We start from the raw sequence: 26866 nt of genomic DNA, 5'->3' as shown, positions 1-26866 counted from the left end.
AAGAGAATATTGTGGCATGGAGTAGGTCCCTAATTTTGTCTCCAGAGAAATCCCCAAAGGGCACATTCACTCTGCTGCTGATGGCAACCCCATAAGCTCATGGACCCGTTTTCCCTGCAACGTGCCACCCTGCCTGGGCTTTACTAGGCCAGGACTAGACCCAGAGCTCAGCAAACACATGCAGCCAGGTGACATTGTGTAACATCAGAAGCTAGCAACCAAGAGTACAGTTTGTACTGGGCCCAGAAGTGTTTTTCCCTAAGAAAAAGCAAATTGAAATGTGAAGTTTCAAACTTCAAATGATTATGAAAGGAAACTGCAGAATAATTTCTGGAAGGGCAGCATTGTCAATGATCATGCAGCCCACCAACAGCTGGAGCTGAATCCAGAATTGCTTCTTCCAGCTGTGCAGTAATTCATTACACTGGCAAGCACTGGTCAATGGGAACAAATGATCCCCTAGCTCTGGGCTGAATGGCACCCAGGCTGCAGTACAGATTGGAGGAACCCTTGGCACTTGTTATTGGCCTCCCAGGGCACTCATCCTTGTGCAAACAAGGTGCAAACAACACAGCTGGACTGCTGTCCCAGGTAAATATACATACAGGTGACTTTTCCCTGTGAGCTAGATCTGTGTGAGATTGCAAAGGAGCAAAGCTTTGGGATTTGGGCACACTTCTTTTGGTTTCTTTGCTCAGGCCTTTGGTGAGCACAGAACACACCTAGGTAGAAAACCTTTGACTATACAAGATCTTTTGGATCCATTGTCCCCCAAACAGGTCAATGGTGGCCCCGTTGTAATGCCAAATAACAAAGAGCAGCACAAATGACACAAAGAAAACATGGCCAAAAAGGAAGAGGAGAGGCTCAATGAGGAAAGGATGTGGTGAGACACTGGCACATTGAGTGAGCTGCACTCCCATAATCTCTTGGCTAGCAGGTCCTGGTCTCACATTCTCCTCTTGGTTTATTTAAGTTTTATTTGTTTATTTACTTTTTTTCATCATCAAAATTATATATAGTTAAAAATACGTCATCAAATTTTACAGATACAATCAAAACACATTAATTCAAAACTACATCTAAAGATCAGAACATATGTACAGCTGTAACTATGAAGCCTAATGCATCAATCCTATTCTTCAAACACTCTTCATGCAGGCAGCAGCTTTTTCCTGAGCTTGGAGGAAAGAGAGCTCTTCTGGACGGGAGGCGAGGACTTTGTGGGCGAGGGAACATCAGAAGTGTCCGGAGAAAACCTCTTGGCAAGAGGGCAGCCAGTCAGGCCTGCAAAGTGGAGACACAAAATAGAACAGAGGCCACCATACAAACCTAAAGCATCTGAAGCTCCGTATTTCATGGGACACATTTCCGGCAAACTTCTAAACAGCTGCACAGGGAAACATGCTCCTGCTGGCAGACACTTGAGGCAGGCCAGGGCAAAACCCTGAGCCACTTCCCCAGAGTTAGCACAGGCACAGCCTGGCCTCTGGGCTGCCCTGGGACAGCAGGGAGCCCAGAGCCCTGTGCTCTCCAGGAATGGCTCAGCTGCACATGCACCCTCCTGCTCCTCTGCCTGCCCCACAGCTCAGCAGCCCTGCAGCTCCAGGGGCAGCAGCACAGCTCCTTGCAGGGGCACATGCAGGGCACAGCTGTTCCCTGGCAATGTGCACAGCCTCTCTGCGCTGCCACAAGACCCTTCCTCCCAACAGAGACTGGCCCAGCTCCCCCCTCACCTCTGTCTGAGGCTGAGCTATGATTCCCTTCACCTTGTCCTCAGTCTGGAGTTGCTTCAGGCCCCCCATGCCATGACTAGGAAGAGCAATGGAGAGAGCGGGGGCAGATGCAAACCCTTCCTTTGGATTTCGTCTTTTTTGGCACAGCTAAAAAGGCAAATCCAGAGGTGTCCAACTCAGCGCTTCCTCAGCCTTCTGGAGAACATCTCGCCCTCACCAGCCCAGCATTTTGGAGAGGTTTTCCCGCACGTGTGGAGGCTTGCTGGCAGCACATTTCTTCAGCTGGGTGCCCATCACCTTGTAGAGGGCAGAGGCGAGCTTGGTGGCCACGGTGCGGACATTGGCGCTCCGCACAGGCAGCGCCTTGTTCTCCAGGAAGGACCAGAGCACGGGCAGGGCGTCGCGCTGGACGACTGCAGGGCTCCTGGCATGGACCCACTGCACAAGCACTGCCGGGACAGAGACACAGCTCCTTAGCCACCAGCCTCAATGCAAACAAGGATCTACCTCTGCTTTTGCTTCTGGCAAGCCTCTCTGGCCAAGATCAGCAAAACAGCACACAGAGCCCCTTGATCCAGAAACGGGCAAAGCAGCTGATCATCCTGGAAACAGAACCACCAACCCCTCAGGACTAAATGCTCCACCAGAGCCTTGTCCCTGTGGCAGACTCTGCGCATTTATTAAATTATTTCACAATCTCTTTCTGCATGAACAATGAATGAAATGTCCAACTGCCTTTTATTTCCATTAGGAACTTGTCTAAACCCACACTGAAGATTTGGAAATGCACCATAGAGAGGAAATGGAGAGATTTCTAATAAAGGGATGATTCCATTTTTGTAACTTTGATGTCAAGTTCCAAATGTCTAATCTGGCTCTTCCCTGTGCTCAGTGGCACACAGCAAAGGGCAGGATTAGAACACACCTCAAAACTCCAGCCCACCAGAGATGGCTGCTCCTTGACAGCTGGATTAGAAACATCAATGACCAGCTGGTGTCTTTGGCAGAATGCTTTTGGGGCTTCCAAGAAATAGCTGTTTCAAACCTCAGGGTGTCTTAGATAATTACCCAGACCCCATTGGTGTGGCATTTGAGCATCTCCACATTTTATTGCCACTTCCCCTCCCAATGTTAATGGCATTTTTTTCTTTTAATGTCCACTGAAATAGGGGCATAGAGAAAGAAAAATGCTACACAGGGGACTGAAATGTAACCAAAACACGAGTGTTTTCTCATATTGTCTCTGAAATGTGCTCTCTGTCCATTTTCTGAACTGAACTGTATCAAACACAAAAATTTACTACCAACAGGCTTCTTGCATGGCAGATTTGGCTGAGAGACTAAAACCTGAAATGCTCTGGAGACCATTCTTATTTCCTGATCAGACAAAATGTTATCTAGCAGCCATTTAATATTCTGTGGTGGAAGAGACTTCATTTTCTCAATGCTGTTAATCCACCACCAGTCATCAACATTGAAAGAGCTCCTGCAAGTACCCAAAACCATTTCTGCTAAGCAGGAAAGGGTTATGGTACCCATTTTAAAATGGGAATTCATTTGAGTTTAAATGCAATTAAAGACATCGGTGACTACTGAACATGAGGAACAGCTGTCTGTTCCTACTAAATCTCAGAGACAACATCTGCTCTTTCTAAAGTAGTCCTAATTTATGGTTAATTCCTTTATTTGAAAAAGAGATCAAAAGAACTGCTAAACTAAATTCCCTATTGCTGGAGATCTACTTTATTCAATTGCTTTTTAAAGGGCCTTTGACATTCCCAATCACCGAACATGCCCTTTTGAGATTCCTAATGGAGACACAAAGTGTATTAAACCTTGCATTTAAAGATGTTGGCATAATTAGCAGTGGATTTAGCCCCAGTTAAAGCAAGGCGATCAATCCTCTTCTCTACCATATATTGAGATTATCCTTTTTCCATTCCTTGGCTATTGCTGACATAGCAAGCTCCTCTGAGGAATCAATTATCAGCTGCATTTGTAGCATTTTGGACAGCGCTGGCACAGGCAGACACTGTTTGCACACCCTGAAAGGCTCAGTCCAAGGCCACTTTGACAGCACAGGCAGGGAGCCTCAGCACTCTGCTTCTGTCCCTGTGCCCCAGAGGCTGCCTTGCACTGAACCTGTGCCTCTGATACCTCTGTTGAGTTTTGACCTGAGCTGTGACCCCCAGGCTTGGCACGGTTCAGCCTCAAAACTTTCCAAGAGAAAAACAAGAATTCTGTGAGGACAAAACAAACTGATGCCCTGAAACAGCATTTGCCACCATTTTCCCTCAAAGATCACAGATGTCCCTGAGCTTCCCAGAGAGGAGCCAGCTGGGGTATTTGTAGCCCCTCCCTTTGCTGGAGGTGGTTCTGAGATGCCCCAGTGAGAGCTCAGCCCTGAGGCCGAGCACTGCCTCCATCTCAGATGCTGCCCAGCCCTGCAGCAGCCAGGGAAATCCTGCCAAATCCACCTGCCTGGGCTATTGGGCAGCAGGGACAAGCTCAGCACCTCCTGATGTGGAGGAGCTGCTCTGCTGTCTGTTCAAGGCATTCCCTGTAAACACTCCCTGGGCAGAGCTCTTGGCTTAGAAGGGGAGGCCGTACCTGTGATACACTCGGTGACATCCAGCAGAGCTTGGCCACTCAGGTGATTCCATTGGTAGCTGAACTCTTTCAGCAGTGACACTTTATCTACAAGGGAAACACATGGTTCTGCTCACTTTTCTCAGGTCATAGGAGAAGGGACAGTGAGGAGGGAAAGGGCAGGGCCAACCCCATTTTATAAAATAAAGTACATTTCTGTGGATTTTTGAATCCTTTTCTTCTTTCCTTCCAGCATACTTGGCAGGGTTTAAAATTCCAAAAGAAAAGCTCTCCTTTCACATTTGTAAATCCAAACTTGTCTGCTGTAGCAGGAGCTGTGTTAAAACATTTCACATCAGGGACCTCAAGAGTTCAGTCACATGGAAGCAGTGAAAAGGTTTTGCATCCCAGAGCAAAAAGGAAGAAGCCCATACTAGGGTCACAGAAAGGCACTGAGTCAGGCAGTTCCTGAGTTCACAGAGCAGCTGAGGAGGAGAAAGTGGAAACTCCTCTTGAAGACCTGCCTCTTCAACACTCCTTTTTCCAGGCATATTCCCCCAGTGAACATTCTCAGAGCTGACATAAATGTGTGTGGCAGAGGAATTTAGAGCAGCCCTTGCCTATGTAGTTAATTGCTGTGGCCATCTTGCCCCATGCAAAACAACATGTGGAACAAGGCATCATTGACAGCTGGGTTTATACCTGTTTGTTCTAAAGAAATGAACTTGGTGAATCATAAGTTCCCCTTTGAACATAGAAGACAAAGAAGAAAAGTGGAAAATAGGCAGCTGATGCCTCTAATGTAGAGCCTTGCAGGTGGCTGCTCTGCAGAAGCTCTGATGGGTCAGTGTCCCTTCATGCCAACAGCAAAGCTGGTCATTTGGGAAGTCAGCCACAGGGCCCAAGCACACTCCAAACCCCCTTTGCCTCTGAACCGTAGCAAAGCTGTAGCCCAGGACTTGCTCTTCAGACAAGCAGCACAGAGCCAAGGGCTCCTGGGACTGTTGGGAAATGCTGATCACATTCCAGCCTGTTGGGGATGGTGCATAAGGACTGCAGCTGCACAGCTTCTGGTGGGTGTCAGCTGGAGTGTTCCATAGACAAGAGCAGCTGTCAAGGCACTCAGCGCTCTCTTGTGCAGGAGAGACAGAGACACAGTTGAGGAGAGTCCCTGCCAGGGCTCAGCCTTACCCAAATGAGCAATGGATTCTTCCAGTGCTTTCACAGCTGCAGCACGAACCCTGGGATCCTTTGAGTTCAGGTTCTTTGTTATTCCTTCCACCAAACCAATGATCACCGGGTTCAGGGCATCTTTCAGGCCTCCTGTGATTTCAGCCAGCACGTCCAGCGCCCTCTGCTTTACTTTCTTGTGGCTGTCAGATATCCTCAGGACAAAATAATCAAAAATCTGTGAAGAGAACAAGCAACATGAAAGCTGGATTCAAATGTCCTTGTTTGAAGAGTGGCTGTAGCAGTCGGCAATGTCAAAGATGAAAGTGATCCTTTCTGTCAGGTCAGCACTTGCTTGCACAATTTCACTGTTTTCCTGTGGGCCACTCACTGGAATGGTGGTGCAACCTCATGCTGGTTGAAAGATTTTCTTCTGTTTTTAAGAGGTTGGGCTGGGGACAGAGTAGCCCCTATGGTATTTCTCTCCATCTATAAATCATTAAATCAATTCCATTTATTAATGCTGAAGAGTACCTTTGCTTTGAATGGAAGCAGATGTTTACAATGCCTGGTTTTCTATACAGTTGCCTCAAGTACTGAGGGCAGTTCTGATTTTGCCAAAACTATGGCTGGAGGAGATCTAAGTTTTATTTTGTTTGTCTCAGAGCCAGTGTCTGGAGAAGTGCAGGGCTCTGGTCAACTCTTCCAGGATCCAGACCATTTCTCTAAGTAACAGGTAGACTTCCAAAATGTAATGTGCTGTACAGCTCTCATTAGAGCAGGTTCAGTCCCTTGACAGCCACATTATCAGGCACCTTTTCCTGGAAAAAGGGAAAAAGCAGCTGCTGGGAGGAGAAGGCAGAGATGAGTCCTTAGCTGTTTCCATCCTTTTCCAAAGAGAAAAAAAGACCCCCCAAGAAGGGTGAGCACTGTCTTTACCAAGAGGAATAGGAACAAGGATGGAAATGAGTAGCCAGAGTTGTGCCTGTGTAAGACAAGATGGAGTATATAGAAGTGTTGTTTTTGAAAAACCAACTGGGTTTAAACCAACCCAGCCTGATACTTCTGTTCCCTATGCAAACCCATTTTTGGTCTAGAGAACAATTGCCATGCTTTCAGGGGCTGGATTCCCTTCACTTAACCCAACTGGGAGTAGGAGACAGCAGCAGTTACACCAGCAGAAAATTCTGCCATCATCTGATGAACAGCATCAATAGGCACCTGCCAGACAAATACAGCTGGACTGAAATAACTTGTCCTGAAGCCTGGACCTGAATTACATTTGTCTGGGTAAGAGGGACCAGCGTGTCCCAAAAATCCAGGACAGAGTGTCAAGACACACTGAATTAACTTTGCTGCTACAGGCTTAGGAAAGGAGCTAAAGGAAAGGAGCAGTGAAGATTACCTACGTACTTGGACAATGTTAGTGGAGATGAGCTGGGGGCTGGTTTTGCACAGGTCTTGGAGGAGTTCCACTCCCTCTATCCTTGTCTGAAACCCCTTGGCTTCCAGGAGATGGTAAAGCTTCTGGAGCAGCTCCGTTTCTTCCACAGCTGGAGGTGACGTGACCTGGGCTTTTGCACGGTGTAGGAGGTGTCCATCAGAGGGAGATTTCACCCTGGAAAATAAAACCAAATGAGGACCTGTTGGTTATAATTATTGTAGCATGGCATCCCCGTCATGGAAATAATTAGCATTGACTCCATGATTCCAGAAGGCTGATCAATCACTTTATTACACTATACTATACTATACTATACTATACTATACTATACTATACTATACTATACTATACTATACTATACTATACTATACAGAAACTCATCACCCTTACAGACAGTCTGATACAGACAAGCCAGATTGGTCAATTGAATCCAAAACACCATCACCAGTAGCCAATTAGAAATTACCCTTTAGTAAACAAATCTCCATAACACATTCCACATGTTCACAACAACAGGTGCAGCAAGTGCAGATAAGAATTATTTCTGATTCTTTTCTCTGATCTTCTCACAGCCTTCCCCAGGACAATGCCTGGGAAAGTTGTGCCTGCTGCTCTCTATGGAGAGAGCTGCAGCCACAGACAATACCTTCAGTTAATTGTGAGCAAAACATCTTGAGCAGCTTTCCTATTAGGCGATTTCAAGCTGGAAAGTCATGAGGGTCTGAAGAACAATGTGGACCTCATGGCAATCATTACAGGAGACAATCTGCAAGTGACATTCTTGCTGGAGCTCACTGAGGAAAACCAAGGATGAGATGCATCTGATCTATCTTCAGATGGCTGCCAGGGCACACAGGTCACATTGCTTTGTGGAGAAAGAGAGACACTGCTTCCAATTCTAAATGCCTCCTCATAAGGGACGTGTGTGTCTTAGAATAAGGAAACTCATCACTCTGGAGAAGTGTCTCTACACCAGGCATGACAATCTGGAAAAGTACCTCAGATGCATCTGAACAAATAAACAGGGCTATATTTGAAGGATTCAGAAAATCAGTAAGAGAGATAAAAATGGAAGCCAGACATCCCAGAACTATGCTCACATTTCATTTGCTTCCCTAGAATGTAGATGCACAGGTTAACAAACCCACTGGGAACAATTCTCCTGGATCAACCTGTCTCTTCCATGAGCATGGGAAGATGCTAGCTGTGCTACTGAGGCATGTGGTCACTTTCCTGCCACTGCTGAGCAGGACAGAGCTAAATTCTGTTATCAGAGGAGAACAGGTACAAGCAGCTCTGCAACTGCCATGAAGAGACAGCAAGGAGCAATTCCTGTCTTAAATGCTGATTGCAACACAGGGGGAAATAAACCAAACATGCTGTCCATCAAGCAAATTACATGAAGGACAGGAATATCAAGACAAAAAGTCCACATTGAGACACCTGTTGACTGAAGTTGTTCAGGAATTGCCTTGCTCCTTACTACTCAAACTTGGTACTGTTTGAGGGTAAGAAAACCATGATTCAGCCAGGCCAAACCACATGGATGAGGACTGCATCTTTGTGGAATGGCATCTTGCTTCCAGACTGAGATTTCTCATCAAAACACCCATCTGAAAAAGACTCCACTCAGATGAAAAAAAAGCCCTGTTTGAATTTACTTGTCCCAAGTCAGGCAGTGGAAACTTGGCCCTCTCCCAGCCTCCACAACACTGCCCTTGCCACTGCACTGCATCGTCTGAGCTGCAACCAATGGGTGTCTTTTTGTCTCTCCATTTTTGTGGAAACCCCTCCAGAGAAGTTGTGTTCAGCACAATGCAGAAGTAGACATTTTTTATCCTAGAGCATTTGGAGGGAAAGGAAACAATCTGTGGCATTGGTCATCTCTGCCAGAAAGTTTTTCCTGAGGAAGAGACATGTAAAGCTTGTCATGTGCTTTGTCTCATCTAACAAAAATGCTCAGTACCGTTTGCTAGAAGACAACGTGGCCTGGGGCTTCTTTGAGCCATTGTTCCTCTCCTTCACCGGCTCCTTGACAGATGGGCCTTCACCCTTCTGGTTTGCCATCCCCTACAAAGACATAGAGAAACCCCATCAATCTTTGGAGTATAAAATTGGAAATTCCCTGTTGAAAACACAAGTTAGAACCAGGATCACTGCTACCAAGGCTTAGGGAAACATTTCCTAACTTACAGATGGAAACAGACCAGAGATTCAGTGATGCCAACTCTTTGTTTTCAGTAGCCCAAGGCAGGTTATGGGTGCTACCACACTGAGCAGCAGTTTAAAATACCAAATTCCTTAGTCTTGAGCATAAATGGGAATAATGCAAACTGGCAGGCAATGAGTGTTCGTGAAGGAAGCAGCAGTAAAAACTGGACTCTTTGGGGGTTGGCCCATTGTGTTGGAAGTCGATTTGGTTCAACACTCACTCCCCCTGTGCCTGCACAAAGGCAGGCTCCCTTCTATAATGTCGATAGAAAAATAAAATCCCCCCCCCCAAACAAACAAAGGATTTTCCACTGGATGCTGCTGAATTCACCAAGCTTCTTCCAGCTCCACAGGGCTTGACAGCAGGGCAGCATTCCCAAAAGACAGACAGTCATTGTAGTAACTAGGATTGACTTGGACATCTTTTGTATATTTGCAAATTTTCTTGGTACTACTACTTCCAGTGTCCTTTGCAAAGACTCTGTTATGTTCAGAAGCACAATTCTCACTTAATTCCTTTACAGGGGCAGAGTAGGGAGAGCATGGTGGAGGCTTACGCTTAAATGTAAACCTATTTTCTCCTCTTTCCCTTTCCTCTTTGTGACCGATATTGAAAATATTCAAAACCCCACTTTTTCCCTAATAATATCAATTCCTTTGTGATCTGCAGATGAACAGGCTGAGGATTAACAGCTCATTCCCAGGAGCAAAATGATTCAGCAGAAGAGGAATGAGCTAAAGACAGATTGGGTATGTTTGATCTCATATTAGCAGTGGCGATACTTGCACAAAGGAGACATTTCTCCTGCCAAGCACTTACTTTCTTCTTAATTCTTGTCAGAATATCTTCCAGGTCACGGGTGGAAAGAGATTGTTCCAAAAGCTTTTTAAATTGTTGATGATTGAGCAACATCTTCACCATCTCCTGTCCATAATGCCTAAGGAAGGAAGGAAGGAAGGAAGGAAGGAAGGAAGGAAGGAAGGAAGGACAGAAGAAAGGAAGGAAGGAGGCAAAAAGGAAGGCAGGAAGGCATGAAGGAAGAAAGGAAACAAAAGAAAAGTGAACAAACACAGGAAGAGTGTTAACAGAAAAGGCTGATACCTTAAACTCATCAGGTGCAATCCTTGCACAAGAAGGCATTACCTACTCAGCAAAGAGGGAGATTTACCTCACTTGACATTGCACAGTGCTGTCAGCTGAACACAAGAGGTGAGAGGAGAATGTGGGGCAACAGAAAAATACCATTTCACTCTGAAACTGTGGGTGTGCTTCTGTGGCATCAAAGGATCTCAGGAAACAAGCAAAACACATCTGCTTTGTTGTCAGAGCCTATTAGCAGTGTCTTGCTGCCATTGCACAATATTTTGCCTTTCTTTAACTGGCAGGGAAGCCAGAACAAAACACCTCATGCATCCTATTGATTATTCTATACTATGTGTTTGCACAGGGGCAGCTAGTTGCTCTGGTGTTCTTGGAAGCTATTCATGGGAATTTCATCATCAAAGGAAGGGGATTTTGGTGGTTTGGGTTGATTTTGCCACAGTTTTCTTCAAGAAGAAGTGTGGAGTTCACTGAGCCACAGATAACAGCATTCTAGAAATCTGCAGGACAGGTTTAGAAAGACTGAAGACCCCTGAAATATTTCTAGGAAAGTCTGAAGTTAATGAGAAATGGATGTTTGGGATCCTTCAGTGATGAACATTAGCCAACACTTTGGCTTTGTGTTGTGCACCTAAGACCAAACAAAACTGTTGGACTGGCTGATCTGAGCTCTTTTGATCTCAGTAAAGAATCCTTCAAGCCACAGGAAAAAGTTGGCAATGCTCCTTTTTGCTGGCCAACCTCAGGTTTCCCAGTACAGCCATTTGCCCAGGCAGCCCAGAGCAGTGGTCACAGTGCCAAGGCTGACAGAGCTCAAGAAGTGTTTGGACAATGCTCTCAAGCACATGGAGTGACTCTTGGGGTCAATGCACATGTTCAGGAGCTGGACTCGATGACCCTGATGGGTCCCTTCCAACTCAGCATATTCCATGATTCACACCATGAGGTAACTTCATATTCCCTTTAGTTTCCACTCTTGTGTGGTTTCACCTTTACAGCCAGACACAAAACGGTTTTCCTGTTTTAGGAGGTGAAATGAAGATCATTACCTTGTGTCCTTGTGACAGTCCTGAGCAAGCTTCCCTGCCACGTGTGCCAGCCTCTCAGCCCAGGCTGTGCCTGCGAGCTTGGTGACTCCAATTCTCTGCATCAGGGACAGGAGGAGTTGGGCTGCACACTGCCGCACCGGGGCGTGGTGGCTGCTGGGGAGGAGAGAGCAAACCCTGGGCCACAGGGACCAGGAACAGCAGCAGCACAGGCCTTGGCCAGAGCCTGCTCCCTGCCCTTGCTGGGGGAAGGAGCCTGGGCTCTCCCTGCACCTTCAGACACCTGCAGAAGGTTCTGTCCTCAGGTAAACACAAAGTTAGCATTGTACACAAGGCCTGCCTGCATGGAAGAGGGAGGAATTCAGTCTCCCTGCACTATCTGAGACTCAATTTCTTTCTCAGTATTTATTCTGAGAAAGATTAAAGAAATAGATGACATATGAATAATTTAGAAATTAAGGACAATTGATGCTGACCCATCAGAGGGCAACCAGTACACAGAGCTGCAGCAGGATTGAGGCTCTTTCCACCCATTTATCCCCAAATCTGCAGACCTTTGGAAAACAACAAATGCAGGGAAAACACATTGTGGGCTGTGAAGTTGCAGAATATCCAGCAATGCAGCCTGTTTCTTCTGTGAGGCTTGGCAATGGATCCATCTGAATGTTTTACCCTATTCCAAAGCTGAGGAAAGGGTGGCAGGCAGTTTAGCCAGGCTGTCCTGTTCTAGAGAGTGTCTCTTGGGAACTATCACCAACACTTAAGGCAGCATTTGCTTCAACTGTCCCATGGCACTCGGCCTGTGAAGGTGCCTTTAGAGTGATTCATCATCTCAAGGCTAACATGAAACATCAGTTTGAATAGAAAGTAGAGCTCTAAGGCCAGGACAGTCATACAAGACTCCTTTGGCAGGGGCTGCACCTGCTCTGCAGGCTGTGCCACACCCAGCAGATTGTCCCCCATGTGCTCCATGCCCCAGCAAGGACCCTCCTCATTTCTCAAGTTAATGGCATCATGAGGATACGTGGTTTTCCCCAGGGCCTCTGTGGTTAGTGCTGTGAAATACCAAACACTGCTCACAGCTGCAATTGCAATTGTCCCTCTTCCCACAAAAGCACAAGGCTCTATCCTTGGCCTTTGCAGGCACTTTCCCTTCCCCACCAGTCACCATATCTAGGAAAATCTGACAGACTGGGAGAACTCCAGGAAGCAGCAGGAAGCTGAGTCAGAGAAGCTTTAGTTTGGATATCAGGAAAAAGGGTTTTTCACCCAGAGGGTGGCTGGGCACTGGAACAGGCTCCCCAGGGCAGTGGTCACAGCACCAAGCCTGACAGGGTTGAAGAAGCATTTGGACAACAATCTCAGGCACTTGGTGTGACCCTTGGGCTGTTCTGTGCAAGGCCAGGAGCTGGACTTGATGGTCCTGATGGGCCCCTTCCAACTCCCCCTATTCTACAGTTCTGTGATTCTGAGAACTAATAGCCTGCAGGAGGGCAGAAATAGGTGACAAGAGGAAAGAAGTGAGGGTAGTTGGAGAATCAAGTCACTGAGTCCACAGAAGATGCAGGATACAGGACCTTTCCCTCCCACCATTCCCATTCTCTGTCTCATCCCTTCTCCCTCCCACACACACGAAGGTGAAGAACATCACTAAAAGAAGAAGAACCTACTTGACTCCCATGTCCATGAGAGCAGTCATTGCTTGTGCAGGAGTCACATTCTCCACCACGATCCCCAGGGTCTGACTGGCTGCTTTCTGCACAAATTCTGGCGAGTTGGACACCATTTGGAGAAGCACCCGAGCAACCTCATCCACCTCAGAGTCCATGTCCTTCTTCAAGGTCACAAAGAGCTCTCCCAGAGTGACAATTGCAGAGTAGGACACCTTGGAACGGAGGTTGGTCACCTGGGAAAGTCATGAGGGGAAGTATGAGAATCACCTTGAAAAGAAAACCAGTTGCCTTCAACAGAAGTCCCAGGAAATGACAACACATCCCACTGTGTCCAGAGAAACATACAAGTACAAGAAGAACAGGAGAGCGCAAGCACAGAAAGGCACTTTGGCACCAATTTCTGGCCTCAGACCTGCTAACTGCAGGCCTAAAAAAAAAATTTCACAAAAGTGTTCTACTTAACCCTTCTAAAATGTCCACAGCTTTGATTTTAGGCCCTTTCATTAGAAAATTAAAGCAAGAGCTGCTTTCAAATCATAAAGGCACAAGTCATAAAAATAAAAGAGTCAGGTGCTCCTGTTCAAAAAAGCAACACCAGCAGCTGAAGCACTCAGCCAAGAAACAGAAAACACAGGCTCTGGTCTACAGAATAAGTTGCAGTGTTGAATTACAGCTTGGGCAGAGATTGGGACTCTGGCAAATAACGTCATTAGTGTCTCAGTTTCTGCCTTTGCACATTGCATTATAAAGGCACCACACTCAAAGATGAGTGTCAGATACCCGACCTGCCAGTAAATACAGCTGCATGTACCCACAGATCCTACAGATAGCTGACAGACATTAGAAATATCAGGTCTAAAACCAGAAATGAAGGCAGACCTTGAGCACACATGGAGATGAACAAGCACATACCTACTCTACACACTGTGTATGAAGTATGGGGGACAATTCAGAACAATGTTCTCACCTCACTGGTAACTGCCAAGCAAATGTCATGAAGTCTACAAAGCAGGACCTCTGAATGGGACCCAGCCAGGTGTTGGATGGTGAAGAGTCCCTTCTCCTTCAGCTCCCTGAAAGGCAGAAGATTGATTTTTCTCTCCACCAAGGCAGCACCCTCTGAAATGACCAGGCTGGCAGCTCAGTTGAACAATGGGAGGTGCTTTTCAAGGAGTGCTTAATGAAATCGTGGAACATGTTGCCCCAGGGTGCTGTGGCTGTCGAAAGGATTCACAAACCCAAGAGGCAAAGAGAGGGGTTTCAGAGTGGCCATTTAAGAAGACAGACTTTCTGAAATCTCTGGCACATGAGGCCCCTCTGTCACTGCTTCCTAGAAGCTGTGAGACCAGGCCATGCTGCTGTTTCTTGTCACCTCCCTGTACCTGTCCCTGAGGCACAGTGCCACCAGGCTGTTATTGGGGCATTTTCCTTCTTTGTCAGCCCCAGCAGGCATTCAGCAGGGAGAGTCTGCACTGCCACTCTGGAGCTGAGTTTCCACTCTACAATCTAGGCCTCTCTGTCACCCCCTCCACTCCACCTCACACATTCCCCAAAAAAGCAGCAGGATGACCTAGGAGATTCCACCCCTGGGCAAGAACTGTTGAAACTCTGGCTTTTCCCAAAACCCCCTACCTAAAACAACCCCCACAACAGCAACAGGTTATTTAAAAGGAGCAAACAACTCTGTCTCTGAGCATTCTCTTTGTGCAGGCCCTCCGCTACAGGAAGGTCTGTGAGGCATCAGGGCTGCAGCCCAGGGCTGGTGACTGATCCCACAGGCACCCCTGGGTGCCATCTGGACCCCCCACACCTGTAGAAGCTCTCTGCACCTCACAGGGCACCAAAGAGAAATGGGGAAGAGAAAGCAGAAGTGAAAGGGCAAAACAAAGGTGACTCCACAAGGAGATGCATTGTGGCAGATTTTTCATGCTTATCCTGATGTGAATGGAGTCCTTACTCCTGTGTGAATGAAGCATCCACCAGGGAGTGATCAAAAAGACATCAAAAAGAAAACCAGTATCAGCTAAAATTTGTAGGGTTATCACCTCTGGGCCTCCTTCTGCCTGTGTATAATTTTGGGACACATTGGGAGTATTGGCAAAACATCTCAGGTCCATATGAAGCAGTGAGAGGGAAAAAGTTGAATTCCAAAAGTGCAAGATTCCTAGAGGGTTTTCTTTCTTTTTCCTTCTCTTCTGCCATGAGCCCTTCAGGAGTAATGGCAGGCTGAGGGACTTGAAAGCACAACTCAGTCCATTTCTCAGAAAGAGGAACTCCCTGGAGCTGCTTCTGGGACTCCCATGCAGGAGGTCACAGGGAGACCCTGTCACCTGCCATTGCTGTCAGCAGTGGGAGCAGAGAGGAATCTTACTCAGTCCCACTGGGCCAGTGGCCCAAGGCACCCAAATCTCTACACTCAAAACTGCTGCCATCCTGCTTCTGCCTTCAGCCAGCAAATCATCTCCTTCCAGAGCTTTCTCTCTTCCCTCAAGGTTTCCCTTGCAGCTCCATGGAGCAGCAGGCAAAGCGAGGAAACAGCACGGACCTGCTGCAGCTGCAGCACTGCTGCAGAGCAAGGCCAAGAAAAGGCTGCTCTCCAATCTTCATCCTCTCCCTGCTCTGCAGGGGTTTCACCAGTGCCCTTTGGCCGTCTGGGCTCTCGGGGCTCTGAGGCACGAGCAAGACACGCTTCCGACCGACCTTAACGCCGAGAGGGACACAGAGGGAACGGGGCCTTTCTTACCAGTCATCGCTGCCCAGCAAGGAGAGTGCCTCCTGCAAGGACTGCTGTGGGTCTGAAGAGGCTCTGTCCTTCTGCCCACGCCCACGGAGCGGCTCCTCTCGGTGCTTGGCACCAGGGGCCGTCTGCGAGGTCACTGTGAGGAGAGGGTCGGCCATGGGCGCTGCAGCCCCGGGCAAGGCCCCGCCATGGAGCGGCCTCAGCCCCATCTCCCAGCCAGGGCTCCGTGTACTACAAACTGGCACTGGCTCAGAGGCTTCCCTGCTGTCTGGCTCCTGGGGCTCCTTGCTTGCTCCCAGCCTCCCCCAGCTGGGCCCAGCTCCAGGCTGAAGCTGGCAATTGCCCCGCAGCGCCAGCTCCCAAGTGCCACAGGTGCCAGATGGTGAGTGAACAACTGATAGTGGTGGTTCTTGTAGGAGCACAGTGAGCACAGCCTGGCAAACTGCCCTGCAGCTCATCTCTGCAGTCCCAGCTGCCTCCTGGCACCAGTGCTGTAGTTTGGACTATCAGGATGGGCAAAAGCCAGAGCTTAGGCCTTTACCACTACTTTATTCAGCTCAACTTTCCAATAGATCTCTAAGAATCAACTGCTCTAGTACTTCCAAGCTGGAGTAACTCAAAGCAGATTTGCTGTTCACTCTCAGGACAGACTATGGAGCCAAGATCCCAGCAGTGCTGGCTGAGGCAGGAGGCAGTTTGTGCTCCTCATGCAAGGAAAAACCCGTGTGGAAAAAGCTGCCATGGAGCAGGCTTACCTGAGGAGCTGCGTGGGAAGCTGCCATCCCCATGGATGATGGGTGTATTGGGCAGTAAGGGAACGTTGTCCTGCTTCCTCATGACCTTCTTCCTCAAGTCACTACCAGGGTGTGTTCTCTGCACTCTAGAAGCTGTGCCATCAACAGGTGGTAGGCTAAAGGCTGCAGGGACCAAAGAGGAGCTTGTAAGTGGATAGTGCTGCACAGGGTGATGATGGAAAGGGCCAGAAAACTTGCTGGAGCTGCGTAACACCTCTTTGTTATCCCAAAGAACTTCAAGTATAACAATGAAATACCACTTTATACCAAGTATAACACTAACATGGGACAATGAGCACAGAATCCTAGAAGATTTTGGGTTGGAAGGCACCTTTAAGCACTATCTAGTCTAACTCCTGTGAGCAGGGACATCTTCATCCTGATCAGGTTCCTCAGAGCCCCATGTAAGATGGCCTTGAACATCTTCAAGGATGGACCAACAACAGCTTCTCTGGGAAAACCCTTCCAGCTTTTCATTCCCTTCATTACAAAAAAAAATCTCCCTAATATCTAATCTAAATCTACCCTATTCTAGCTTAAAATCAAACTGAAGTGATGCTTTCCCTAAGAAACAAGGAAACCCAGCATTGCTTTGCCTTTGTTCTCCTGTTGCAGAGGCTGGCAGGGGCAGTTGCCAAAGCAAAGTGCAGATAACCTTGGGTGCTGGCCTGGGGCTGAGTGCTGCCTCCTCAGGGCCCCGCTGCCGCCCTCGGGCAGCGCTCACAGCCCTGCAGGCAGAGCCCCTCAGCCGGGATTCAGTCGAGAATGCTGCTGCCTCCTGGGGCTACAACAGAAGCCCTGGCTGGGGCTTCAGCACAGCTCTACAGCACCAGCTCATCAGCAGGGAGGGGCAGGAGAAGGATCTCTGGTGTCTTCATTACAAGGAGCTGAATTTTGTTTCTTCCAGGCTGCACCCCAGTTGAAAAGCATTCTTTTGGACTCCCCTTCCCTGGAGGCTGCTCTCCAGGAGAGAGTCTGAAGCCCCAGTGTACTTTGCAAGACAGAATTTTCTACTCTTAAAAAGACTTTAGAGGTCAAGGGAGGAAGCTGATATTCTGTTACTGACTCAGTGAGGTCATGGGCAAGACACTTCATGCCTCTGTATTTTTCTTTGAGAAACAGAATTCAATCCCAAGCAAGCTTCCACTCAGATGCAAGCAGAACAGCTCCCCGGTCTGATTGCAAGACTGTGCAAAGGTCAAGCAAGTGGTCGAAAAGGACCACCACAAGTGTAGCCACCACTTACTTGCTTCAGCTGCATTCCCAGGCTCAACTGTCTCAGGAATAGGCTGCAAGGATGTTTTCCTTTGTCTCCTTTTCTTCATCTCTCTCTCAAAAAGCTCTGCGTCCTTCCGCTCCAAGTTCTTCTGAGCCAACATGCACAAAGCAGCACGGATCTAGGTGCAATGGAAATACATCATAGACTGCAAGCAGAGACACACAAACCACACACAACATCTCATCAGGAGCACAGAGTCCACAGAGTGCCATAGGCTTCAATGCAGCTCCATCCACATTCCAATAGTTTCAGAGGAATGTCTCCTGTCCTCACCTTGGCAATTACACACAGTGAGGGGGAACACTTCAGTGCCACAACCTTCCACTGCTGCAACTGCAGCCTATGTCAGGAAGCCCTGCTTGAAGCATCAAAGTCATAGGAGTGCTCCAAGACAGAGGAAGAGCTGACATGGCCAGTGAGCAGGCAGTTCAGTTCCTACAGGCCATGGCAGGAGAATAAAAACCATGTGCAATACCCAGCAAGGAGGGCTAATGAGCTGTTGCTTAACACTCATGGCCAGGAATTGCAGCTGTTTCTCACTTCCTGGCTTCTGAACAACTCAGCTCTGAAGGGCTCTGAAGGACTTGGTCTCTGAGACCAGGAGACCAAAAGGAGGAGTCATGTGAAAACAAGTTGCAGAAACACTGATGATAATGAGCAGAAAACTTGAGAATGAGAGGGCTGTGAGATACAGCCACAAAGGTGACCAGGAAAAATCAACTTCTCCCATTTTCTTTTGCAGCCTTGCTTACACCCAACATTAGAATCTTTGCTTCTCTGCTTCCGAGGGTGCACTTTGCCCACGTGCACTGATGTGTAGCTTGCTCTGCCATTCAGAACTTCTCTAAAACAGCCTTTGCACATACGAATGCTTCTGGCATGACCTTAGCACCATCTCCAAACCAGGGACCTAGGCACCACTGGAAATAGCCAAGCAATGGTTCTGTAGCTGTCCAATATATTCCCAAGGGAATCCCCATCCCCCAAGAGTGGCAGATGATTTTCAGTGACATTTTGGGCCAAGCACCAAACAGCCACAGGAAAGGAAGTCTGCTCATCCCTGTCATTATCTCTTACCTTTCCAAAGCCATCCCTCAGCTCTTTGTCCCTCGTTAGACCAGGACTGGTGGGATGATCTGTCTCCTTGGCCTGGCTCAGTGGGAGGCCTGGGAATGGAAGCAAAGCTTTGTGTAAATCTCTGGCAGACTTCAAGCCCCCAAAAATGCAATGCTGGGCAACAGGCAAGACAGGTTCCAGAGTGCAGAGCTCTCAAGACACAGAGATTGTGACTGAGAGCAGCAAGGTACAATGCCTGGACCCTCTCCCAAGGGAAGGGCTACTGGCAGCAGACATGACATGGCTCTGTTGGCCAGCAGACTGAAACCTGCTGCATGATGAAGGCCTCAGCCCCTGCATGCTGGAGAGCCTCTGTGTCTGATAGAGAAGGGCAGAGACAGAGATTGCTCTTGACAGAGATTCTTTTCTGCCCTTTTTCACGCTGATTTTAGTAAACATCATCTTTCCAGTTCCTGAAAGAAGCCCCAGGTTCTAATACCTGGATGCATTTAGATCAACCTTGTCTTCTTTTTGTTGGAATATTTTAGAGGACATTCAAAGAAAATCTGAGCATTGCAGGACTGTTACCCAAATGTGAACTGTGTTCTTGACACTAGATATTTCATTTTCCTCAAGGATTTTCATTCTAAACTGTATGAGCTTGGGCCACTTTTGGGCCAGCCTGACTAAAGGCTGATTTTCTGTCACAGACATCTTTTATGAAAAAGCCTTTCCTTAGGATTTTTCCTCCTGAGAAGCTGAGAGGCCTCAGGAACAAAATGTAAACAATGGTTATCTGCTGCTGTGGAATGCAACAGGTGGATCTGTGATTGGCCCATGTTGATTGTTTCTAATTAATGGCCAATCACAGTCAGCTGTCTCGGACACAGAGGAAATCCTTCTGAGGAAATCCTTTCTTCTATTCTTTTAGTATAGTTTTTCTTCTATTCTTTTACTATAGTTTTAATGTAATATATATAATAAAATAATAAATCAAGCCTTCTGAACAATGGAGTCAAATCCTCATCTCTTCCCTCAACCTGAGACCCCTGTGAACACCATCATAATTTTCTAGTTGCAATTCTATACAACAGCTTCATGGAGGATAAATTAAGTGGCAACGCAGTAGAAAAAAAGCAATGTCTTAAATCAGGACTTTTTGTCCCTGCAGAATGGTCAGCATAATAAAAAAAAGGAGACTTAGATAACAGCTCTTTCAAAGGAGGGCCTTGGAAGGTAAAAGCATTTGGGATATTGGCAGGGAAACTACAGATCCCAAGGTAACCTCCTTGGGACCACTGCTGTCACTCAGGCCAGCAAAATGGACACAAACAATATAACAGAGGTGACGATGCAATCTAAAGCATCTGAAGCTCCATATTTCCTGGAACACATTTCCTGCAAACTTCTAAACAGCTGCACAGGGAAACACGCTCCTGCTGGCAGACACTTGAGGCAGGCCAGGGCAAAACCCTGAGCCACTTCCCCAGAGCTAGCACAGGCACAGCCTGGCCTCTGGGCTGCCCTGGGACAGCAGGGAGCCCAGAGCCCTGTGCTCTCCAGGAATGGCTCAGCTGCACATGCACCCTCCTGCTCCTCTGCCTGCCCCACAGCTCAGCAGCCCTACAGCTCCAGGGGCAGCAGCACAGCTCCTTGCAGGGGCACATGCAGGGCACAGCTGTTCCCTGGCAATGTGCACAGCCTCTCTGCACTGCCACAAGACCCTTCCTGCTGCCAGCAAGCAGCCCAGCTCCCCCCTCCCCTCTGCCCTTGTCCTCCCTGGCAGTGCCCCTGGGGCCAGCGCGGCTCCGCGGCCTCTGCCGGGGCTCCTGGGCCAAGGCCCCTGAGCTGCCCGGGAGCCCAGACCTCCATTCCCAAGGCCGGGCTGCGGCACAGGAGGCTCCAAGCCCAACAGGTCAGCCAGTTCCCTTGGGAACAGCGGCATCCCAGCTCCTATCTTGCACCAAGAGCTCTTTCCCTTCTTCCTCTGGGTGTTTGCTGTAGGCTCAGAAGAAGCTGACATTCAGGTACAAGACAAGAAGTGAGTTAATTGAACTCATGCCTTTACAATCAACCCATCTAATGGGTGAGGAATTCAAAGCATATTTTGGTTACTGAAAAGATTGCTTGGTTTTTTTATTTTTTTGTGAAATGAGCATCAGTTTAATTTCTCTGAACAATATGGAGCTGGCAAGCCAAGAGCGAAGGGCTCTACTAGTTCATGTGGTGCCCATTGCCTCCCCACTACTACAGGACCCCTTTCCTTCCAAACAGTTGGCAATTCACAGTGCTCTCTAGAATCTGACACTGGCAATGAAGTAATTGTTTTCAAAAGGTCCCACTCAATTCCAGGTCGGGTATTGCATTTTTGGGATTTTATATTACTCTTTACAACAAAAGAAGTGCTGGGACACACACAGTGGCACCACGTTTTAGATGCAAAAGAAGCTTTGCTTCCTCCATTAGATGTGCCCAGTATTCTGTGAGCCTGGCTTTGTAGGGAACAAAGTGTTCATCCCAAAGTTCCGTTTTTGCTCTACTTACTTGTTCCAGGCATTGATTATCCCCTGCTGTCTTTTCAGCAGAGACACCCAAACACAACATAAACATGACCTGCCTCAAAACATTTCTGATCTTGGCTAATACTGTCAATTCAAAATATTCCTAATGGAAATAGCAGAGGGTAGGTCATTTTGAAATACTCTTCAACAGAGCAGTTAGAATTAAGAGAACTAGTTCTTTACATGGCTGCACAGAGAATAAAATCCTATGGCAGCCAAGGAGGATGAGTATCTTAAACCAGGATTCTTTCAACCTGTAGAATGCTGTGGTCAGTAATAAAAATGAGACAGGTAAGGTTTAATGAGATAGGAAATTTCTAGGCCAGAATTGATCCAGCAAAAATGTCACCTTACTTACTGAGCATTAAGCATTCCAGCTGCATATGAGCAAGTAAAGAGTCATTCCAAAGGGGCCACAGCCAGGATTTGGCAGAACTAACCCTGATCCCCAAAGGGACCAGGGGATCTGATCCCTTTTTCTGCATCAGCAGAATTATTTCTCCAAGTCTCATCTCTCCTATCATTACACACCCAGAGATGACACAGGAACAACAACAGTGTCATTGGGGCTTTCAACTTGAAAGCATTGCCTGACCCAGATGCACCGGGGACTGCATTTTGTCTGGCACAATTCCACTTGTCAGGGATCAGGCAAGGCAGGGAAAGGGACAAGGCAGAAGGCATCTCCTGCCCCAGCCTCAGCCTGCAACACTGACACAGGCAGAGAGAGCCAGGAAAGAGATTTGTCACTGTGAACCTGCCATAGGTAGCTGAGGGCTTGTGCTGTCACAGCATGACAAACTCACACCCTGCATAGGCTGCATCCATTTGGAAGCCACCTTCTCCATCATAGGAAGTTTCCAGATTTCTGCCAGTGCAAAACCAGGCAATGTCCATGAATCCTCTTCAGATCTCACAGGGTTCAGCTCAGAAACTGCCCCAAGGAAAGGTTTTCTGCTTCAAAAGCAGGAGGAAGGAGTGGGAACATCTCTCATTTCATGATAAATGCCTTCTTTTTCCCTACTAGTTCTGACACTAGAAAGGCTGCAGGGAGATAAAAGGCATGTGCAGGGTGGAGAGGAAGGTATCCTCTTCCAGCTCGGGCCCCCAGGTACCACTCAACATTTCACATTGGAGGAATTTTCACTGCACCAATGGAGCACAGTCCCAGGGACTGGGCTCTGGGAGAGTCCACTGAGCCCATCAAAGAATTGAAATGAATTTAAAGAATTTTTTAAAAGAATAGGATTTACCCAAGCTTTCCAAATGTCACCTCAGGGTCAAGACTACAATGGTCATTTTAGGACAGACGTGCCCTGTACCTACCTGCATGTTGAAAGCTCTTCTCTTTGTTTATGCTGCTGGATCCTGGCCTGGAGAAAATGGAGGACAAAAGAACATGTGAGGAGGTAGAAAGAGAAGGGAGGGAATGGGTGTACCATGAAAGGAGGCAAAACTTTTAAACATGGTCACTATGATGAAGGGAGAAATGCAACACACAAACCCAACAAGATGCAAAGCTGATTAATTGTCCTTAAGATTTCAGTTGCTGGAGTCACAGAGAGCTGGCCAAGCTCTGGCTGAAACACAGCCATCATTCTTCAACTTGCATCAGAACTCCCCAGTTCTGCTGCCTCTCCTTTTGGAGCCAAGTGGCTCCTACAGCCTCTCTGAAGCAGCAAGGGCTGCTGAGCTGAGACATGAGTCCGTATGGAGGGCATCTACTTTTGTACAGCTGCCAAAGCTTGACTTTGCTTGCTCGTTCCTTACCCTGGTGACAGCCTTGTGCTACATGGGATCAGAGCACTGCTGTCTCCTGAGAATGATATTACACCTGCTGGCTCTTTCAAGAACAAAGAGGCTGTTTCCAACTCAGCTGCTAGCGGAGGATATTCAGATTGCACTATAAAAGCCCCACTGAAGATTCTCAATTGGCATGATACTTCTGTGACTCCCACTTTATTGTTAGCACTTGGATAAGGGTAATAGCTACATTTTCTCTTGCATATCCAAGCCAATATTTTTCCATCAGGTACAGACCTAGAACTCTTCTCTACCACCTTGCCCTCTTTGATCTTAAGCCCAGATCAAGATATTAAACATCAATCGGATTATACATCAGATTTTACATCTATACTGAAAAATTTATCTGGCATCTTATTTCACAGTGGAGGCCCAGGCACAGTCAAGTTACACCTGACGTTTACAGAAGCAGCACCTGAATTTGCAGACACCTCTCCAGTAGCCAATATTTGCCCAGGCACAGTCTCCTGGTTGCAGAATTTGACAGTCAAGGATCACAGCATTCAAAGACCTGCAGGACCCCATCCCATGCAGTACAGTTCCCAAATGTGACCACAACCATTACAGAGAGATTCAATAGCCAAGCCCAGCAGAGGACCCATCAGGAGGTGCTTTGAAGCCCTGCCTCCTCTTCCCCACCACCACCTCTGCTCTTGGGGCATTGCTGTTGTCTTTGACATTGTGCTGGATCATCATAGATGGGCATAATCACGAATACACAGAGGTTTGCCTAAATACATGGGACACCTGACTGGGCAAAAAACCCACACGAGATGGGAAGAGAGAGCTGAACAGCACACTGCAGCAGCAGACACCTTGGCTCACCTCATCTCCTGGGACTCCTGGAATTCCAGCTGGGGAGAGCTTTGCAGAGACCCTGCAGCATTGCCCACAGGGGGACTCACTGCCTTGCGTATGGGGGGGATCAAAGGCAGTGCCAGTGACCCCTTCTTCATATCCCCACCAATGGAATACAGCAAGGAAGTCTGGAAAGAGTAGAACACAGTGCTCAGATCAAGCATCCAGCCTTGCCCCCATTCATGCCTCAAGACATTTAGATATGCCCTCAATTGGGACCTGGCAGGAAAAGCCAAACTGATGAAGCAGCTTAGCCCAGGATGGGGAATGAAAATGGAGGAGGTGAGGGAGAGACCATGTCCCACATTTGCCACCTCTCCCCTCATGCTCACTTTTCACTAAGGGTTGCTACATTCCCAGCTGGCATCCACGTATTGGACATCAAGATGTTCTGAGGTGCCCCTGCCTCCACTGGCCTTTTGGATGGCATGGCAGTGGCTTTAGATCACTGTTCTCTCCCTGCCCCTGAGGTGTCTCACAGCCAGTGCTGATCTCCAGCCCAGTTCCCACAAAGCCATTCTGCAGGATGCCAAAACCTGCTTTTCTCAAGCCCCTCATTTCTCCTGCTGCTGCCCTTCCCTCCTGCACTTCCACAGCAGCCTTTGAGCCCAGATGCTGCTGAGCTCTCGGGATGCTGGCTGCTCTCCAGCTCCCACACATCCATCATCTCAGGCTCCCTGGCACTGAGGAAGTTCAGCAGAGCTCCCTGCCCTGCTGCTCTCTGCAAGGTCTCTGCCTGCCGACATTGCTCCAGGGCCCCCATGCCATGGCCAGCAATGGGGCTGGGGGCAGCAGGGCCAGATGCACACCCTTCCTTCAGATCCCATCATTTCTGGCCCAGCTAAAGAGCCAAACCAGGACCTGTTCAAACTTCAGTGAGGGGGTCAGTTCCTGTCAGGGATACACTGGGCCCTTTCTCTGCAAGGCTGAAATCAACTACCAGAGTCCTTGATTGGACATTCTCTCTACCAAAGCTCTTGTTCCTCCGCCTCCTCCTGCACCCCATGGCAAACCCAAAACAACTGCAGGTCCTCGCCCTGCTGCAAAGGCAATCGTGGGGCTGGGCTCTGGGCTGCTCTCCCCATGGCCACCTCCCATCCCTTCCCTCTGCACAAAGCCATGCCAGAGCACACAGCTGCCCAGAAGCTGATGAAGTCCTGAAATAGCATCAGGGACAACTGTGCAGAGGGCATGGCTGTACAAGTCAAAAGCTGAGACAACCTTGAACTGCCTTTGCAGGACTGCCTGTTCCAGCAAACACCTTTTTCCATCCTAACCAGACACAGCTGACACAAACTACCACCAAGACACAGAGACGGTTCAAAGAAACCCATTGTTTACTAAATCTAGGAGCACAGCCTGTCCAGAGTGGATAACTTTAGCTGCTCTGACTGCTTGTTGGTGTTTTCTCAGCCATAAGACAGAGGAAGAACCACAGCAGAGCCCAGAAACCATTGTAAGACCTCTCCTGTTATTGATCCACACTGAGGACGTGAAGGCTGCACTACACACCCATTGCAGAGACAGCCTGAAGCAGCAGTGTCCAGCTGAGCTCTTCTTTGGCTCAGCTGCTCCCCTGGGCTAACAGCACAGGAAAAGGTCTCTAAGCTCTGCCTCCAGCACATAAACTGAAAATCTACCTCACAGGACTTAGTTTGGGCTCCTTACCTTAGAACTTTTTCCTTCTGAACTCTGCTCCTGGTTTTCTCTACTGTCATTATCATAGCCAGTGCCTGCTTCCTTGTTCTCTCCTTCCACACTGTCCATTTTATTATTGTTAGAAGAATGAGAGTTGATCCGGATGGGGGGCAATGGCTTTGAGGGAAGGACCCAAGGCCGGAAAGACTTGGAGAAAATGAACCTAGTCACGCCTGCAAAGTGGAGGAATTCTCACTGCACCACCAGAGAACACTCCCAGGGACTGGGCTCTGGGAGAGTCCACTGAGCCCATCAAAGAATTGAAATGAATTTAAAGAATTTTTTAAAAGAATAGGATTTACCCAAGCTTTCCAAATGTCACCTCAGGGTCAAGACTACAATGGTCATTTTAGGACAGACGTGCCCTGTACCTACCTGCATGTTGAAAGCTCTTCTCTTTGCTTATGCTGCTGGATCCTGGCCTGGAGAAAATGGAGGACAAAAGAACATGTGAGGAGGTAGAAAGAGAAGGGAGGGAATGGGTGTACCATGAAAGGAGGCAAAACTTTTAAACATGGTCACTATGATGAAGGAGGAAATGCAACCCATAAACCAACAGGATGCAAAGCTAATTCACTGTCCTTAAGCTTTCAGTTGCTGGAGTTACAGACAGCTGCCCAAGCTCTGGATGAAATAATGGCCAAGTCCAGCAGAGGACCCATCTGGAGGTGCTTTGAAGCCCTGCCTCCTCTTCCCCACCATCAGCAGTCATTCTTCAACCTGCATCAGAACTCCCCAGTCTTGCTGTCTCTCCTTTTGGAGCCAAGTGGCTCCTACAACCTCTCTGAAGCAGCAAGGGCTGCTGAGCTGAGACATGAGTCTGTATGGAGGGCAGCTACTTTTGTACAGCTGCCAAAGCTTGACTTTGCTTGCTCGTTCCTTACCCTGGTGACAGCCTTGTGCTACATGGGATCAGAGCACTGCTGTCTCCTGAGAATGATATTACACCTGCTGACTCTTTCAAGAACAAAGAGGCTGTTTCCAACTCAGCTGCTAGCGGAGGATATTCAGATTGCACTATAAAAGCCCCACTGAAGATTTTCAATTGGAATGATACTTCTGTATTGCCTTCCTTATTGTTATCAATCAGATAAGCTTGACAGCTA

General features: G+C 48.0%; 1 protein-coding gene across 1 annotated transcript; it reads right to left on the bottom strand.

Annotated features, from left to right (window-relative positions):
• Positions 1 to 1281: 1281 nt before the first annotated feature.
• LOC139604715 (TOG array regulator of axonemal microtubules protein 2-like) lies at positions 1282 to 26141 on the bottom strand. Its single transcript, XM_071455939.1, has 16 exons — positions 26136 to 26141; positions 25731 to 25877; positions 17752 to 17902; positions 16467 to 16628; positions 15715 to 15847; positions 13939 to 14044; positions 12969 to 13204; positions 11302 to 11454; positions 9971 to 10088; positions 8906 to 9009; positions 6909 to 7113; positions 5517 to 5733; positions 4347 to 4433; positions 1954 to 2185; positions 1737 to 1812; positions 1282 to 1287 (listed from the first exon to the last, which is right to left on the bottom strand). Exons 1-16 carry the CDS (start codon positions 26139 to 26141, stop codon positions 1282 to 1284), a joined length of 2139 nt encoding a protein of 712 aa, XP_071312040.1.
• Positions 26142 to 26866: the final 725 nt, after the last annotated feature.

The sequence above is a fragment of the Agelaius tricolor genome, unplaced genomic scaffold (assembly GCF_023055355.1).
Source record: "Agelaius tricolor isolate 1412-34295 unplaced genomic scaffold, bAgeTri1.0.p SCAF_55, whole genome shotgun sequence".
NCBI lineage: Eukaryota > Metazoa > Chordata > Aves > Passeriformes > Icteridae > Agelaius > Agelaius tricolor.
Note: the sequence above shows the minus strand (reverse complement) of the source record. Positions and strands in the feature narration are given on the sequence as shown.

Bases quoted from the DNA above. Each gene is read 5' to 3' on its own strand.
- LOC139604715 (XM_071455939.1), bottom strand. The intron at 17,903-25,730 runs GTAAGGAGCCCA...CATTGCACCTAG, and splicing joins CAGAAGGAAAAAGTTCTAAG to ATCCGTGCTGCTTTGTGCAT. The intron at 15,848-16,466 runs GTAAGCCTGCTC...CTCTCCTCACAG, and splicing joins CTTCCCACGCAGCTCCTCAG to TGACCTCGCAGACGGCCCCT.